Source organism: Chrysemys picta, chromosome 2, assembly GCF_011386835.1.
Source record: "Chrysemys picta bellii isolate R12L10 chromosome 2, ASM1138683v2, whole genome shotgun sequence".
NCBI lineage: Eukaryota > Metazoa > Chordata > Testudines > Emydidae > Chrysemys > Chrysemys picta.
Window position 1 is genome coordinate 23479369 of NC_088792.1, and position 16452 is coordinate 23495820.

At 39.2% G+C, this 16452-nt stretch overlaps 1 protein-coding gene across 5 annotated transcripts in view; it reads right to left on the reverse strand.

Annotated features, from left to right (window-relative positions):
* Positions 1–1308: 1308 nt before the first annotated feature.
* ESYT2 (extended synaptotagmin 2) overlaps positions 1309–16452 on the reverse strand; it is a 141225-nt gene continuing 126081 nt past the window's right edge. For all 5 annotated transcript variants that reach the window (XM_005308107.5, XM_005308106.5, XM_008162969.4 and 2 more), the window contains 8 exons: positions 16294–16380; positions 15239–15388; positions 13621–14009; positions 12709–12807; positions 9218–9349; positions 5785–5890; positions 4677–4726; positions 1309–4592 (listed from right to left, as the gene is read on the reverse strand). In XM_005308107.5, coding sequence (XP_005308164.1) covers positions 4550–4592; positions 4677–4726; positions 5785–5890; positions 9218–9349; positions 12709–12807; positions 13621–14009; positions 15239–15388; positions 16294–16380 — 1056 coding nt within the window. In that variant the 3' untranslated portion in view covers positions 1309–4549. The remainder of the gene's footprint in view (positions 4593–4676; positions 4727–5784; positions 5891–9217; positions 9350–12708; positions 12808–13620; positions 14010–15238; positions 15389–16293; positions 16381–16452) is intronic.

Sequence of the window (16452 nt, forward strand, 5' to 3'; positions counted from 1 at the left end):
GCCCCGATGGCCGGGACCTGGGCAGTGTGAGTGTCACTGAAAATCAGCACGCGTGCCATAGATTGCCTACCCTTGCTCTAACCATTAGAGATCAAGATAAAACAATGTGCAGGCATGTTATTCTATATTTGCCTACTGTGAGGTTCTTACACCTTCCTCTGAAGCAGCTAGTACTGACCATCATCTGACAGGATACTGGACTAAATGGACTTTGGGCCTATTGCAATATGGCAGCACCAGTGTTCCTAACTATTGGTATTTAAACCTATCCTAACTGTCCCATGCTAACCTGGTGAGAAATATTGTTATGTTATTGCTGTGATGTCATTCTCAGAGATACTGCTTTTGGAGTTGTACTTCCAGGCAGTAATGTAGCTAGACATTTGTAGACACATTTGTTGATGTGTTGTTGCCTCTCTTCACAACCTCCCATAGATGACATGTCATCAGACACAGTATGGTCTGTAGCACAGAATGAGCCAGGGACACTCAACATTGTGTTAATAAAACAAAGAGGGGAAGAGGTGGATGCCTTCAAAACAGGATTTAAGGGATGCTTAAGTATTGCATGCACCTACTATGTGCCCTGTGAGCAGTGGATGGCATTTCATTCACAGAGAGGAAATTATACCTCTAAAGTAGGAGCGGCATTAATACATTCTTCAAGATGAGAACAGATTCTGGAAGGTTTGCAAAAAAGCCAAGAGAATATTTTTGGTATGTGGTTAAAAATACATCTTTATCTTGCCTAATCCTTTTTTTAAAACCTCTTCTCAGCAGTGTGCGTCTCCACTCACAGCATCTTTCCAGAAAGTGAAGACTAACTGAAACATAAAATGTGTTTGAATTTTGACAACTTCTCTCCTTCAGCAAATAGTTTTGAGAGTCAGCATGAATTGAGGAGACTGATAATGCAGGGTCTAGAACCTACAAACTCCTGAGTGCTAATCCCAGTTCTGCACTAACAAACTGTGTGGCTTTGGGTAAATCATGTAACCTCTCTCCTTCAATTTTCTAAGTAAAACTGCAAAAAGAAGAGCAGGAGTACTTGTGGCACCTTAGAGACTAACAAATTTATTAGAGCATAAGCTTTCGTGGACTACAGCCCACTTCTTCGGATGAAATAAGTAAAACTGGATACTACTTACCTCTCTCCATCCCTCCTAGGAGTGCTGTGTTGATTACAGTAGCCAATGTATATACCATACAACTCTGAAAATGGAAAGCACTAGTATTTTCAAGTCTGCAAGATGCTGTAGTTAGTTTCCTTGCAAGGGCCTGCATGAAAGGGAACTGCAACACACTGACTTCCATATGAACTGTTTATTGAATAAATACATGCATCATAATGTAGAATTACATGAGCAAAAAAGGCAATCTGTACAAAATAGATCACACTTTGTTCTCATTTCAACTCTCACCAATTGCTACACCTCTGCTAAAGAAAGGATTCCAAACAAAAGATTCATCTCTTTTAATCCAAGTGACACACGGTGATTTGTTTTTGGATTATGCCAGCTCTGAATTTAAGAGTGCTGGTCTTCTTCCCAGTGAAGCGCAGCATTTCTAAAAACCGTTTCCACACCACAGAACATAAATGTTGATAAATACAGCTAACAAAGCTCATCTTTGTTTTAAAACATATTTTAAACACCTTTATATGTTCGTATTCTAAGGCACAGGATAAACAAACTACATGGAAAGCTAATCAGCAGACATTCAAACCTTGACTTACTAATGAGACAGGTTTTTTTGGAATAAAAGGAAAAATAAGCATCCTCGCTTTTTTCTCTTCCCAAATAAAAGAACAAGCCAGGACTTACATTTACTATGACACACAGATTCCGCCCCCACATTGCTGAGGGCAGAAAAAGACACTCTTACTTGGACCAAATTGTTCTGATCCGTTTTTTACACAAGGCCAGGTTTTCAAAAAGCACCCACCGGTGACTACTGAGAACAAACAGGAGCTGTAGGGTGCTCAGTTATTTAGAAAATGTGGCCTCTTCATTTTAGGTACTTAAGTGGAGTTGGGCTATCTTGAAAATCTAGGCCTGATGGTGAGTGCTGAGCCATTTTGAAAATCTGTGCTATAAATTCTACATTCATTTTCTCCTCCATTTTGTGTTACTACCTCTTGTCTTTACCACAAACACCACCTTTTCCTCCTAGGGACTAAACAAGGAAAAACATGCGGTTATTTGTGATCCAGCATGAAGTCTAACTTCTTCCTCAAGTCAGCACTTAAAGTTGAACCATAGTATGGGGCTGAAATTTAGCCTTTAGATAGGGATTGAACCCCCTGTCGTCACTGGTCATGGTGTTAACCACAGCTGTCAACTACATTTATACTAAAAATCCTTCCTTCTAGAAGCTGAACTGAGGCAAAAGGCAATGCCACTGAGCTACACCTCCTTTACTTACATCAGCTCTTACTTTCTGCACCTTCATTTGCATCTACAACAATTCTCTCTCTGTTCCTCCTCCCTACAGTGTAAAGGGATGAATGACTATTCCACAAGGAAAGTTATAGTTCATAATATATTCCATTGTGTGTGTAGATAATGAGTGTGTGTACGTATTTATACATACCCATTAATATAGAGTGGAACCTTTAGTGAACTTGAACAAGAGGCAGACTTATTATATGAAATGGAAAATTCTCCAGTTTTCTTATGGTTATAGGGCTCTTTGCACAACTCAATCCTGCAGTCTAAATGCTTGCAGAACTCCCAGTGAGAGTTTTGTCTGCTGAAGCTGTTCTGTGAAATAAAATGACCTCACTATAAAAGAGTTCCACTGTATATATGAGTATGTGTGTAATAGATAAATCATGCGAAAACACAGATTGACATCAAACTAAAATGGGCTTATGCTTAATTTTGATGGAAAGAACAGGCTACATCTACGGTAGGCACTTTGGTATATCTAGTAACGTAGGTATATTCTACATCTAGAATTAAGGTTCTGTTAGTAATTATATTATAAAGCTATTTTTTCAGGAGTTTATTCTGCCTTAAAAAAAATTTCTTGGCTAAGACTCAATTCTAGACTCTTAACTAAATAATACACTTCTGTTGTCTAATTGCATATTTACCCAAGATCATGAGGCTAATGGCTCTGAAAGAGCTGCACTGGTCTCTTGCGTTCATAATGCACATTTTATAACAGTCTGAGAAAGCTTTCAAAAAGGAAAACAAATTGGATACAAAAACAGTCTTCCTGTGATTCACAGCAGGAAGGTTGTAGGGGTGTGTCCTCAACTCCCAATTGTCTACTTTCTTGCTGGTGTGTGTTATCTACATTGTTGCGGGTCCTGGTAGAAGAATACAGCAATGTTTCAAAAGAACCTACCTGGCACATGGTAGTATTGGGGGTGCATTTTGCCTCATGTACCAGGTACATTAGGCAGCAATGAAGCAATTACGGAAAGAGTGTAAACTCTGGATTTCATAGTGTTTTTTTTCCAGTTTGTGCTCCACTTTCATATTATACATATTCCATATAATAAAAAGACTACTGTGTCTATTTGATGAGCCTGAATTATAAGATGCTTCATATACCTTATCTGTCCATGAAATGACAATGCAATTGTTAGGACAGTCCATGAGTGGTTATTTAGGAGACCTGGTTTCTAATATGGAAGGTGACTGTCCTCACCATTCTTTCAGAAGATCATAGGTACGGTGCTATAAATTATGGGAATAAATTACACCAATAAGAAATAATAAGTCAATCTGCATAATAAAATATTGTACTGTTTATAAGTCTTCATTCCTGCACCAAATGAAACCCCAGATTTATATGCTGTGATTCATGGACCATGACAATCCTTTCTTCATATAATGTTTCTAGAATTCTCAACTCTAAAACACATTTATTATATTCTCTAGAATGACTTTCCAATAATACATTTCTATATAAATATTAAAATATTAATGTTTTGTACATTTTCTTTTACTAGCCTTACAGGGCCAGAAATGCACTGTCAAATCTTAATAATGTCTTTCAATTAAAAAAAATCCACAAAATTAATCATTTTAAGACCATTTTGCTGCAAGGGCAAAACAAGATTTGTCCAAAGAATTTAACATGCATTTAGAAGAAAATATCTATCCTTGATCGGTTTTCTTAGGACTTCAAACCAGGATGGAAAAATTATAAAAAAAATAGTATATATTTACATGGTACAGTGTACCTCGGTGATATACAAAACAAGGCAGGAAAACAGCAGAACAGTATCTTTTCACTTTCTAATAGGTACAACTGCCATAAAGTTCAATTTAAACACAAGAGGTTACTCTACCATACCATTGCACATTACAGTAACATGAAAAGTAGTTCAGCAAATTAAAATACAAAGTTTAACAATAAGATTGGCTAAATCTACATATAATGTCCAAGTGTTATAAAACTATTGGGATGTGTCTAATAAGTAAATAAATGAAGCTATAAAAATAATATTGATACATCTGTGAGAACAATGCTTTTAAAATATATAAAGGTTGGCAAAAGTAAGCTAGGGGCAACTCCTGGTGTCTAACGGCGCCTAGGTTACATGTGGCTTTGTACCATCTTCTGTTAAGTCATACCTAAAAAGGGACAGAGCAAAGGGGAATTATTATTTAAAATAGAGTTATGTTATTGTAAACCCCCCAAAACATTATCATACTCACCACTGGGTCCAGCCTTTGGTGAGTTCTTCAGATGCCAGAGGTATCAATAACTGTGAGAGGGATGTTAAATAGACGATCAATGCATTGGGTGCATATTTAAGTCTAAACTTCTCTTTAAATGGTAAGAGTTTGACACTGGGCTACACTGAAAGCAATATTGCCAGCAGAGAGCATTTTACACACATGCTGGCATGTGTATTTGATACAGGTTGATTTCTAGAGGAGGTTTAAGTTGTTGATTTTGATCTATAAAGTAGTTTGGGTCCAGGACACTTGAAAGCTCAACTTTCACTCCTGTGACATCATGGCAGCTCTGACTGGCTGATGTGCTCATGCTAAAAGCCCCCTAGTTTAAATGGGAGGAAGCTGACAGCAGAGCATTCATTGTGAATGATCCTCAGGCCTGGAATCCCTTACTCAGTCCATCAGAGCCCAGATCTGGTAACTTCCAGGACTGCAAGTCTTGCCTATTTTCCCCCAAAACCTTTCCTAGGCATGGTGGAGATTAAAGAGGTTTTGCAGGATGGTGAATTGGGTTGACAGATGAACTTTTTAAGGGGTAGAGAAGGTCTTTGACAGAGGTTCTCTTCATGCCTTTGTACATTTTGTTATTTTGATTACTGTGTGTGAATTTCTTGTGTGTACTTTGAAAAGTGCTTTTACTTGCTTGTTCAGTTCAACGCCAAGTACACATGCCCTTACAATGGCCCTACAATTACTTGTAGGAATAATAATTTAAAGTAAATCAAATGGCTCAGATCCCATTTTCAGGATCTGCAATTCTGGGAGATCATTTTCTGGAATTTCATCCATTTCTATTACTCCTTATCTGTCTGTACCATCAATAAGTCAGGCATTTAGAGCACTTGTGTATATTTCAGCAGGCATGTATTATCCTCCCACTTTCTGCCATCTTCTGGTCTGCCATTCTTCCTATCCCTTGCCATTTTTTCCTGTCCTCACTGAGGCTTGAGGTATAGAATGCCACTGATTTTGAAAAACAACAGATCTGAACCAGGCACTCACTCAATCAGGCTTAGGCCCAAGGGTTTTAGCCTTTATAGCTGTGACCTGCTACATGACATTTTTCAGCTTGTTTTCAACTTACCTTGCCAAGCAGCCCTTTGTCTTTGGACAAGAAACCACCACTGTTCTTCACTGCTACATCTAGCGTCCTCCTCTGCACGTCAGGCAGAGAAACACTGAAATCAAAGCTAACATGAAAAAAATATCGTTTTAGTGAGGATTTGGTGCCTGAGACATGTAATATGCTTTGAACTCTGCTAGTTTTGTTGCTGCTGCTGCTAAACACCACAATTCTCACTGACCCATTTCTAGACCATTTATTTTACATTACAAAATAAAAACACACAACAAATAAGGTATGGGTGAGAGAGAGAGCGAGAAAAAGAAAGAAGAGAAAAGGATAATCCCACTGTCCTGTCCAACATTTCTGTTCAATAAAATGTTCAGTGCTTAAATCAAATGTTCAGAGCTATCGCATTTGAGCCTGTTCCTAATACCTAGTGCTAATAAATGGGCTGATCATTGGTTATCTGGGGGAAATAGGAGGAGGAATCCTACTCTCCACGCTGTAGTGCTGCTTTACATTTTATAATCAAGATTCAAGGCTGCATCAGACTCCATGGCTCAATGTCCCCATTCTCCAGGGGGAAACAGCTGGTGAGTCTGGACACCAGCAGAACCACTGGCCCTCATACAGAGTCCCTCCCCAATTCTCCCCCACAACAGCATACAAGGAGCCAAGTAGACTCTGAAATCCTCTCTACTCACAGAGTGGAATGCATTTCGTTCCTTTACATCTGGGACCTCTGCACTTCTGGAGAGTGAGGGAAGTCTCTATACCATAATGACTCCAGCTATGCATTCACATCTATTATCACTGCAATACCCATACCTGACTCACTGCTTTCTAAAGCACTTTGTTTTATCGAACAAAGAAACTCAAATCTGTCACCTGGAGGGGGAGGATGGAGATGTAGTCTTTGGGAAGCCTCCGTGGATTTTAACAACCCTCTTGTTTTTCTTGTCTATTTTTAAAGATCTAAAAACCAGGGCTCTGGTAGCAAAGTGGACTGATGCTACTCTAACATCTGACTGACTGAAGATAGTCCCTTTCTTCCATTATCCAAAAGACCAGATGTGCTGGTCTACTGAGCTGGCTACAGGTAAACGCCAAGCACCCTAGCATTCCCTGCTACAGTCCCAAATCCTTGTAAGGACTGAGCAAGGGAAGGAGCAAGTCAAGCCACTGTCGGGAGCTCACTTGTGTGGAGGGTGCACCTGGGACTGAAACACTTTGGCAATGGCAATTCTAAAAAGGGAAGATCTTGTTTCCAGATTGGCTCTGTAAGGGAAAAATCTTGCAAGGCAGGCTAGGAAATAATCCTCACAGGAAACATGCCACTTTGAAAGACCCTCTTCTGCCTCAGTACTGGCATGCTGGCAAACAGGCCTAGTTCCAGGCAGAATGATCCCCCAGAGGCAGGAAAAAGAGCCACTATTTAAGATCCTCAGCCTATGACTGCCCCATGTTGCTCAGGAGACTGGGAGTAACCTCAGCTTTCTTGTGTGTTTTTAGGCTTTGATTTATTATCTTTGTGCCTTGATTTTCTGTTTACAGGTTTAATGTATACATACATTCCATCATTTATAATGTTGCTCTTTCTGTGATGCCAAACGCCACCTGTGGATTACTATTTTTTGCCAGTAAACCTTGGTTTCTACAATACCGCAGGTCACCCTGGGTATGTCTACACTGTAGTTGGGACTGAGTCTGTCAGCCAGGGTAGACTGACTCATGCTAGCAGGGCTCAAGCTAGCATGCTAAAAATAGCAGAATGGACGCTGCAGCTCAGGCTCCCGCCTGCCCACTCAACTGACTGGGTTTGAACTCAGGCAGAGCTGCAGCTGCAATGTCCACACAGCTATTTTTAGCACGCTAGCTTGTGCCAAGCTAGTGCCGTGCACACACACTCCAGATCACACTGTGAATATGAAAAGCATTCTAGAAACCCAAAGTCTGATCATATGCCATAGCTTATTTTCAATGCTCTGAAATATTGATTTAAACAGCAAAATTCTCTCTGATGTAGCCTAAATCTCTTATCTACATTGCAGATCTGGGCTATGTATTCTTCACATACAATGTCCATCAATGTCACTGTGGACTGAAGAGGAAAATTTTGCCCCAAGTCTTCCCTACTCCCTGAAGCAGAATCAAATCCATATTTTTTTAATATTTTAATATATTTAATATTTAATATTTTTTAATTCATGAAACCAATTGACATGGAAAGCAGACTATTTATGATGCAATATATATGACACAACTCTGGCTTTTTAAACCTATCTTATGTTCACAAGAGATATTTGTAAGTTTTAAACTTTTAATCATTTTAACACAAAAACCACTAAAAGTGAACTTGGTTATTTGTTGATTCTCAAGAGAGTTAGAACACAGAGTGAAATTGTTGGTTACAATGAAGCGGTATAAGAAATTTAATGTTTGAGAGCATTACAAATTCATATAAAAATCTAATTTCACTTATACCAACACCATATTTACAAAGTGCGTGGATGTTGCCCTGACACCTTTGTAAAATTGGTCTTGATCTGAATCAGCCTCAAAATACAAGCAATACTTTTAGGCTCTATGTACATTAGAAGAACAGGAGGACTTGTGGCACCTTAGAGACTAACAAATTTATTAGAGCATAAGCTTTCGTGGACTACAGCCCACTCTGTAGTCCACGAAAGCTTATGCTCTAATAAATTTGTTAGTCTCTAAGGTGCCACAAGTCCTCCTGTTCTTCTTTTTGCGGATACAGACTAACACGGCTGCTACTCTGAAACCTTTCATTATGTACATTAGGTTTCCCACTGTTACTAACACCTGTTTGTCTCTAAAGGTGTTATGAATGGTGAGAGCCATAATGTAGACACCTCATTAGCTGCTAACACGACTTGAACAAATGTGTTAATTAGAACTTCTCTGAGCAAGTTTAGATGACATAGAGCTTAAAATGCCAGTCAGCTGCCCATCTAGGGCTCTCAGCATTCCTAATATCAGTGGAGTCAAATCAGTTAGCAGCAGTGAGACACGTCTGAAAACTTTCACCTCTAAAGAAAGGTCTTTAGGCTGTGTTTGCACTAGCACAAGTGGGACCTGTAATTCATCACCAGTGCTAACAACAGTGGAAGCTTTATAAAAGATCAAGCTCAAGGATTAAATGATATGACGATAAAAACAAGTGCCCTGTCTACACTACTGTTTCCACCAATTCCCATTGGTGGAAGAGACTGGTGGTGAATTACAGGGCCAAATTTTTGTCAGAATAGACAAGGCCTTACTGAAGTCACTGGGAACAGACAGAGTTAAAAAAAAAAACCTAAGTAAGAATCTAAGGACTTTACTTTTTGTTTGAAAATTTCCAACCTACCCCCAGTTCATGCAACAGAAGTTTCACAGCTTTGCCTCTTACATAATGTAAAACTAGTAAACTGAAAATGTAACATACGTTTGATCGAACACTGGGTTTAATGTCTTCTTTGATACATGTGTTTTTCTTCTTCCTGATCTTCTCTTGTCAGGTAATAAATACATTCGGACATACGGGTCAGATCCCTCCTCTGAAAAGGCGATTAAATTTCTGTAATAAAAGAACCCAAAGAGAACCCCCACCCAAAGAGAAAAAACAGATTAGAACATAGTTAGAGCTTGTTAAATACAACAAAGGATAATGTGCTAGTTTCCTATTTGACTGCACTTTTTTGGTCAACTTACACGTTCATCCTTTGTTAAATTAAGAAACAGCTGATGATTGTTTGGCCAAACAGTGACTAAGTGGGGACATGAAGTGAACTACAAGTATTTGAGTCATGTAGACATTGCAGAGAACTAGGGAGTTTAGTTTAGGGAGAACTAACTGTAATACACACCTGGGAATGATGCGATGAAATGAACAAAACAAGACCTGGAGAAAATTCCTAACAACTGAATACTTTGCACCGTGGGAAAGTCTCCTAAAATAAGTGGAGAAAGCCCAAGTGCCTGCAAGATTTCAAACTAGGTTGGACAAAAAACTAACAAAATATACTCTAGGGAAAAATTCTGCATTGCAAGTGAGATTGACTACATGGCTTAACAGTAAGGCTAAGATTTTGTCATATTTATAGTAAGAGTCATGGACAGGTCACAGACAATAAAGAAAAATTCATGGAAGCCCATGACTTGTCTGTGACTTTTACTAAAAATATGTGTGACAAAATGGGGAGCTGCAAGGTCACCACACTGCCTGCACAGGCCCCGGCTCGGAGCTGCAGGGTCCTCCCACCACCTACTGTGGCCAGAAGCTGTGGGGCACCCATGCTCCCAGCCGCTGTAGGTGGTGGTGGGATGCCGCAGCTCCCAGCCACTGCGGGCTGAAGTCACACAGGTCTCTGAAGTCATGGATTCCGTGACTTCCGCAACCTCCGTGACAAAATCATAGCCTTACTTAACAGCAATTTTCCCCCTTTCTAACTTCTATAAAATTGTCACTATAATTTAAAAGGTTCAAATAATTTATTTCATCTCCTATACATGTATCTATGATGTTTAATATATGAAAAACTGCTGTGCTTTGAGTACCAAGCCAAGTGGAAATAAGCCTTTTGAAATACATTAAGTTTTCTGACAGGTAAGTGTGAAGACAATAGTCAACTCTTTAAAGCTGTTTACCACCAGCATTGTATTTCTGCAATGTTGGATGTTGTTACACTAGCAAAAATTGCTTATTAGTAGGTACTATTAATTGTAATGCAGTAGTACCCAGAGGCACCAATTGAGATCACAGCCCTGTTGTGATAGGTGTTATATTAACACCTAGTAAGAGATAGTCCTGTTTTATTAATTTGGATAGAATATGTGGTATAAAGTATTACACCTGACCCAGTTACTGTCCAACATTAAACAGTATTAAACAAGGGTTGGCATTTGGCATACAGAGACCTCAGCCTGCTTAGTACCATGGCAATCACAGCATTAATATCCTTTTAGCATTTTATTAGAGATACAGAAAAAGAAGGAAAAACAGTTAAAGCATTTGAGATGCAAAGTATTAAATAAGGTTTTCATTTTAACAACATCCCCTTTTCCCTTTCCCTTTAGCTGAAGAGAATTTTTAGAAGAAAACATCCCCTTGTTTAACAGTCTCTTAGATGGTATCAAAGATGGTAATAACTGTTCTTTTGAGGAAAAGAGAAGAAGTTAGTTGAGCAGGGATAGTGCTGTTGTTGCGGCTGTTATTAAAGTCCAATTGCATTGTCTAAGAAGACAAGACAAACAGGGAGAAAAAAGAATAGCAAAGATAGAAAATGCAGTTTCTGTCTCTGATGCTGACTTGCACTTGCAATCTCACTGCTGGAAAAACACAGGCACAACAGATGGTCTTGTCAGCTACTCTGAAACCTGCCAAACTTGTACAAGCATCGGGCTGTTTAGGGCATTGCTTTTAGCTGATTCTCTAGTCACCGGCTTAAAGCAGTGTTGCAAAATGTGTATTCTTGGCCGGCTAAGCTAGACTCTCATTAGACAGAAGGAAACAAGAGAGAGATATGTTTCAGAGTGGTAGCCGTGTTAGTCTGTATCAGCAAAAACAACGAAGAGTCCTTGTGGCACCTTAGAGACTAACACATTTATTTGGGCATAAGCTTTTGTGGGCTAGAACCCACTTCATCAGATGCATGAAGTGAAAAATACAGGAGCAGATATAAATACATGAAAGGGTGGGGGTTGCTTTACCAAGTGTGAGGTCAGTCTAACGAGATAAATCAATTAACAGCAGGATACCAAGGGAGGAAAAATAACTTTTGAAGTGGTAAGAGAGTGGCCCATTACAGACAGTTGACAAGAAGGTGTGAGTAACAGTAGGGAGAAATTCGTATTGGAGAAATTAAGTTTAAAGAGGCAAAATAAGGTAGGAAAGGAAAAGGACACATGGAGGAGGAGAGGAAACAACAAAGTTTCATATTCCAGGTGGTGACTGGGATTTAGCGGAAGCTAGTGGAAGTGACAATTTCATCTATGTCCCTCTCTCTGGCCTGGCTTGGTCAGGACATTTCTCAGGATTAGGAAGAAGGTGATCTGGGGCCATAAGAGAAGGTGGGGAGATGGTGAGGCTCACTTCAGTAGCCATTTTTCTCTTACTTTCTTTAAGAACCCCAAAAGGGAATGCTGGATGGAATAGCCCATCTCCACATTATTTTGTCCACCAATTAGTCCTAGTTTTCAACACACAAATTCTGGTTCACTGATTTCTGGTTCCACCATTCTCTTGTTTACCAAGCATGATCTTAACACAATCCTTAAATGATAGCAGCAGCATTTTTGTTTGGACTAGCTGAGCCTCTGTCTTGCTTTTTTGCACCTTCTCCCACCAACATTTGCTGTTACAGGTTACTGTGACAATATTCTGAACTTACATTCACTTCTCATAGTTCAGCCCAATTATCACAACAGTCCCTGCTGCATATAGTTTACATTACAGTCTGAATAGATAAGACAGACAAGATGGGAAGGGAAAGGGGGGCACAGAGAGGTAAAGTAACTTGCCCAAGGTCACAGAACAGATGAGTGCTGGGAACACAGCCCATGCCTTGACTTTCGGTCTATACCCCTATCCACTAGACAATGCTGCCTCCCCAAATTGCACTGGGGTTTTGGATATCTTCTCACAGAGTGACAGCAGCTCCTACATGTGGCTTTCAGTTCCTGCTGATATAATCTAGATGTCACTGTTGAGAACTATCATCTAATGGCAGTAGTGGTGATTTTGTGATTTAGTCTGTCTACCACTGATGAGTACAACAGTATATGATTTTGTCATTTGCATATTGTCGTATTCTAACATGTGGCCTTAAAAGAGCTCCAGCCAACCAGACCAGTCTAAGAGGATGGAGGAAGAGACTGGACATTGGTAGGTATGCCAAGCGTCATGCAAAAATATACAGTTTGATATGCTGTGTTTACCTGCAGGAATGCACCACCACAATAAGTTTGTTTCTTTGTGAGCTCTGACGAATTGTCAACTGAATTTGGCCTAATGGAGACTGTCCCAGAGTTGTTCCACTGTGAAAAGAAATAGAACATTACATGTTATATAAATGGCATATAAAAGAACAGATCAGTTGAATTATATGCAAAGTAGAATGGTTGCTGTGCTTCTCCACACTATCTTTAGTGAGAAGCATGAAGGTCCTTTGAGAACTCCAAATACGGCAGAAGAAGAATAAAAGGAAATTTAAACACCAGTGAGGACTATTTGCAGCATTCCTCATTAGTCTAATAGAAACAGAGTGGTTATTTAACATCCTAGATTTCACATTAAGTCCTTTAGCAGTCAACCCTGTCTTTCACCTACTCATAAAGACCAGACTCAACATAACTAACTGACTTTGTTATATTAATATTAGTAGGATCCCATGGAAAGGTAGGCTGAATTTCACTAGTCCATAATGAACCAATATTATATGGGCATTTCTTTAAAATGTGGTTATGGTTTGAAAGATAACTGTAAAAATGGTACCTTCTTATTTCCTTACTGTGGGTCTGCTCATTTGCATACTTTACTTTATTGATAAAAATAATTATTTCATTCCTCTTTGCACTGCACAGCCAATATTGCTACGGAGCATAAGCTGGAATTTATTCTACCTTGTGCATTAACAAATTTGACAACTAAATTCTAATTGCAGAATCTTTCTTTCTGAGGCGTTAAGAAGCAGAAAGATCAGAGACAGTTTTTCAAATACCAAGCTGACTGCAGTCCTGGCAGTTAGAAAAATCAAAATGCGTAAGCTCTTCCCTGTTGGTAGTGGTACTGACAGTGGTTTACTAGAGCAACTTAAGTGTATTGCAATAAACAAGTATTTAACACTCTACTTTTCAAGTTGTCGCAGTCTCTGACGTAGCTCCTGTGTGGCGATGGGCAGCGATATGTCTGAGGCTATACTTGGAGTTGGTTCTTTGACTGAGAGGTGGCTGGGAGAATAGGTGACGTTGGAGGCAAGGAGACTGGAGGAGCTTCGGCTGAGATCTGTTGGCCACTGGGGACTGGCATTAGGAGGATGATTTTTTTCAGCTATATCAGTCTTTTTATCACTGTCGATCACTGGGGAAGCTGGGACAGGTTTGTGTGAATCAGCTGGTGGTGAAACAGGGACCTGAGGCTTAAAAGAAGCTTTTCTTGAGTCTTTGGAAACAGAGGGCCTCTTTACTTGGGCTGAGTGTTGGTGATCTGGAGACCTCTCTGGCTTTTCAAGAGACAGTACCTACAGGCAGTAAAAACATTAGTGGTCTACAAGATAATAAAGAAAACAAGAATACATATTTATTTCTACCAGCTTTTTGGTAAGGTAAAACATTTTGGCATGGTTTTGTGCCTTCATTTAGTATTAGTCTAACTTTTATTCATGCTTGCTGTAATGTGAATACTTCCACACTGCAAAGCACAACACCTGGTTCTCTGTATGGAAATTGCATATTAAAATTAATGAACTATTAAAACTACTCAACATTACTATTTTCCCTACTCATCTGGCATTTTCATCCTCATTATTCCTTCCCACAATATGGCCACTGTTGGTGCAAGAATCGTCTACTCTGCAGCTCTTGCCATCTGGAAAGCCTTCAAGTAGCTTTCTGCCTCATCTCTTTTGAAATCTCATCTTACATCAGATTTTTTTTCCTTCTTCTTGTCCATATCCCTTAATTTCACTCTCTTTAGACAGAATTTCATTTATTCATCAATGTACAGTATATTTGCACCAGAATAGTCTAACTTATCCCCAATTTTTTTATATTTAACTCTGCAAAGTATTTTGGGGATACAAGCTGTGTAAATTAAAATACACGCAAATTAAAAACCCAAAATAAAGTTGGATTTGAATGTATTGCAGTCTACTGTTACTTATGCAGTGTGCAGGGACAGAGCTTCTAATTCATCAAGCCTCAAAACAGGGAAATCACCAATATCCAACACAATGCGCATCTATCCAGCTGTTTGCAGCTTTATTTTGAAGTCATTTTTCTATGCTATTGACAAGCTGAGGACATCTCAGCACTGGACTAATGTTACAGAATACACTTTTTGTAATTCTCAGTCTACTTCATCAACAGTGTTAATCTCTACCCTTCCACAATTGAGAACAGCACACAGTACAATATGTTGTCCTTCCTTTAAAGCCAGAAAATACAGGCTACCAGAAGTCTGAAACATGCTACCTCAACTCAAACATATACTAGGTAAAAACTAGTGCTGCCATACATAAAATGTAAAAAAGCTGAAAATGGCTGAGAACTTTAAAAACTAGGCTATTACAGACTGCAAATCCCAGTGATGATTCAACCCAGTGATGTGTGAAACAAAAGCAGCTCTCGACCATGCTTGTAGTTGTTTCCATCACTTCACACTGACTCAGACATTCTAGGTTTCAGACAGACACACAGAAAGTCCTGCAATCTTATTATACAGATGAATTTTAAAAGACCCTTATAATACCCTGAGTGCCATCTTCATGTTTATGGTGCTGTTTGGACCAGAATTGCTAAGCTGGAACCGCTGATGCATAGTTAGATCTTCACTTGCCAGCAGTTGGCTCAGAGGAAGCTTGAAATTTCCCAAAGAACACTGATGTTGTTCATCCTTGACCTAGAGCAATACAGAAGACAACATGCTCAGCTTTATGAAAACACCCAGAAAAAGAAAAGAAAGTTATAATTTTAATGACAAGTTTTCATCGTGTTCAGATATAGTTTGCCCTTAACACAAATTTGGTTGGTCTTATATAGGGCAGGAAATATCAAAGAACCTTATGTGTTCAATATCCATTCACTCTCATCTTTACCTTCATTAGAAAGAAAACAGTCTAGCCTGAGCACTAATGCAAATAAGAAAGAAGACCAGTTATAACAGTTGTGTCCAGTTGGGTTGAAGACTAAATCTATAAGCTAGAGTTTGCTGACAGTCAACTATATCAGACAAAAGTGAACTCAATAGTTAAGGAACAGCATTAACTCAACATTCCCCATCTTCTCTAGATCCCTTCAACTGTCCACATATGGCCTCAAAAGGGTGAAGGGGAGTAATAGTTGGACAAAATAGGGAAGATCTCAGGGAGAGAGCAACATGAAGGACCACGTCTGTTAGTCTATAAGGTGCCACAGGACTCTTTGCTGCTTTTACATGAAGGACCAGGGCATGATAAACAGAATAATGTTGCTTCTGTAAATTAGTGGGTTATTGAAAGAGCTGCTTGTTATGACTCAAGCAACCATCACAGGATGATTAATTTAGTACATTTAAAATGTGAGACATCACATTTGGTATACAGTTGGGGTGGGGAGTTTAGTTATAATTATTTTTTCTCCCTTTAACAAGCAAGCGCTCACAAAAGGTCATCTTTATGCTGGTTCTTAAAAATTGTTAAAGTTTAAATTGTAGTGCTTGTTACAATATCTCCATGATGTCTGGCTCATTAAGAGCTTGTGAACTATGACTGCTAATCTGCAATGCTCTAGCAAAAAAGAATACATGAGGACAAAGAGATACCATACCTCAACTTCAAGGTCTTGCCGTTTGGGATTGTGAATGAAGAAAGTGAAGTGTTCCTCCCATACGGGTTCATTGGTCTTGTATCGAATCTGAAGGGGGAAAAAAAAACCCACGTTACATGTAGAGCATTTCTCTCAAACAAAGCTGGTGTTGAAGATGTC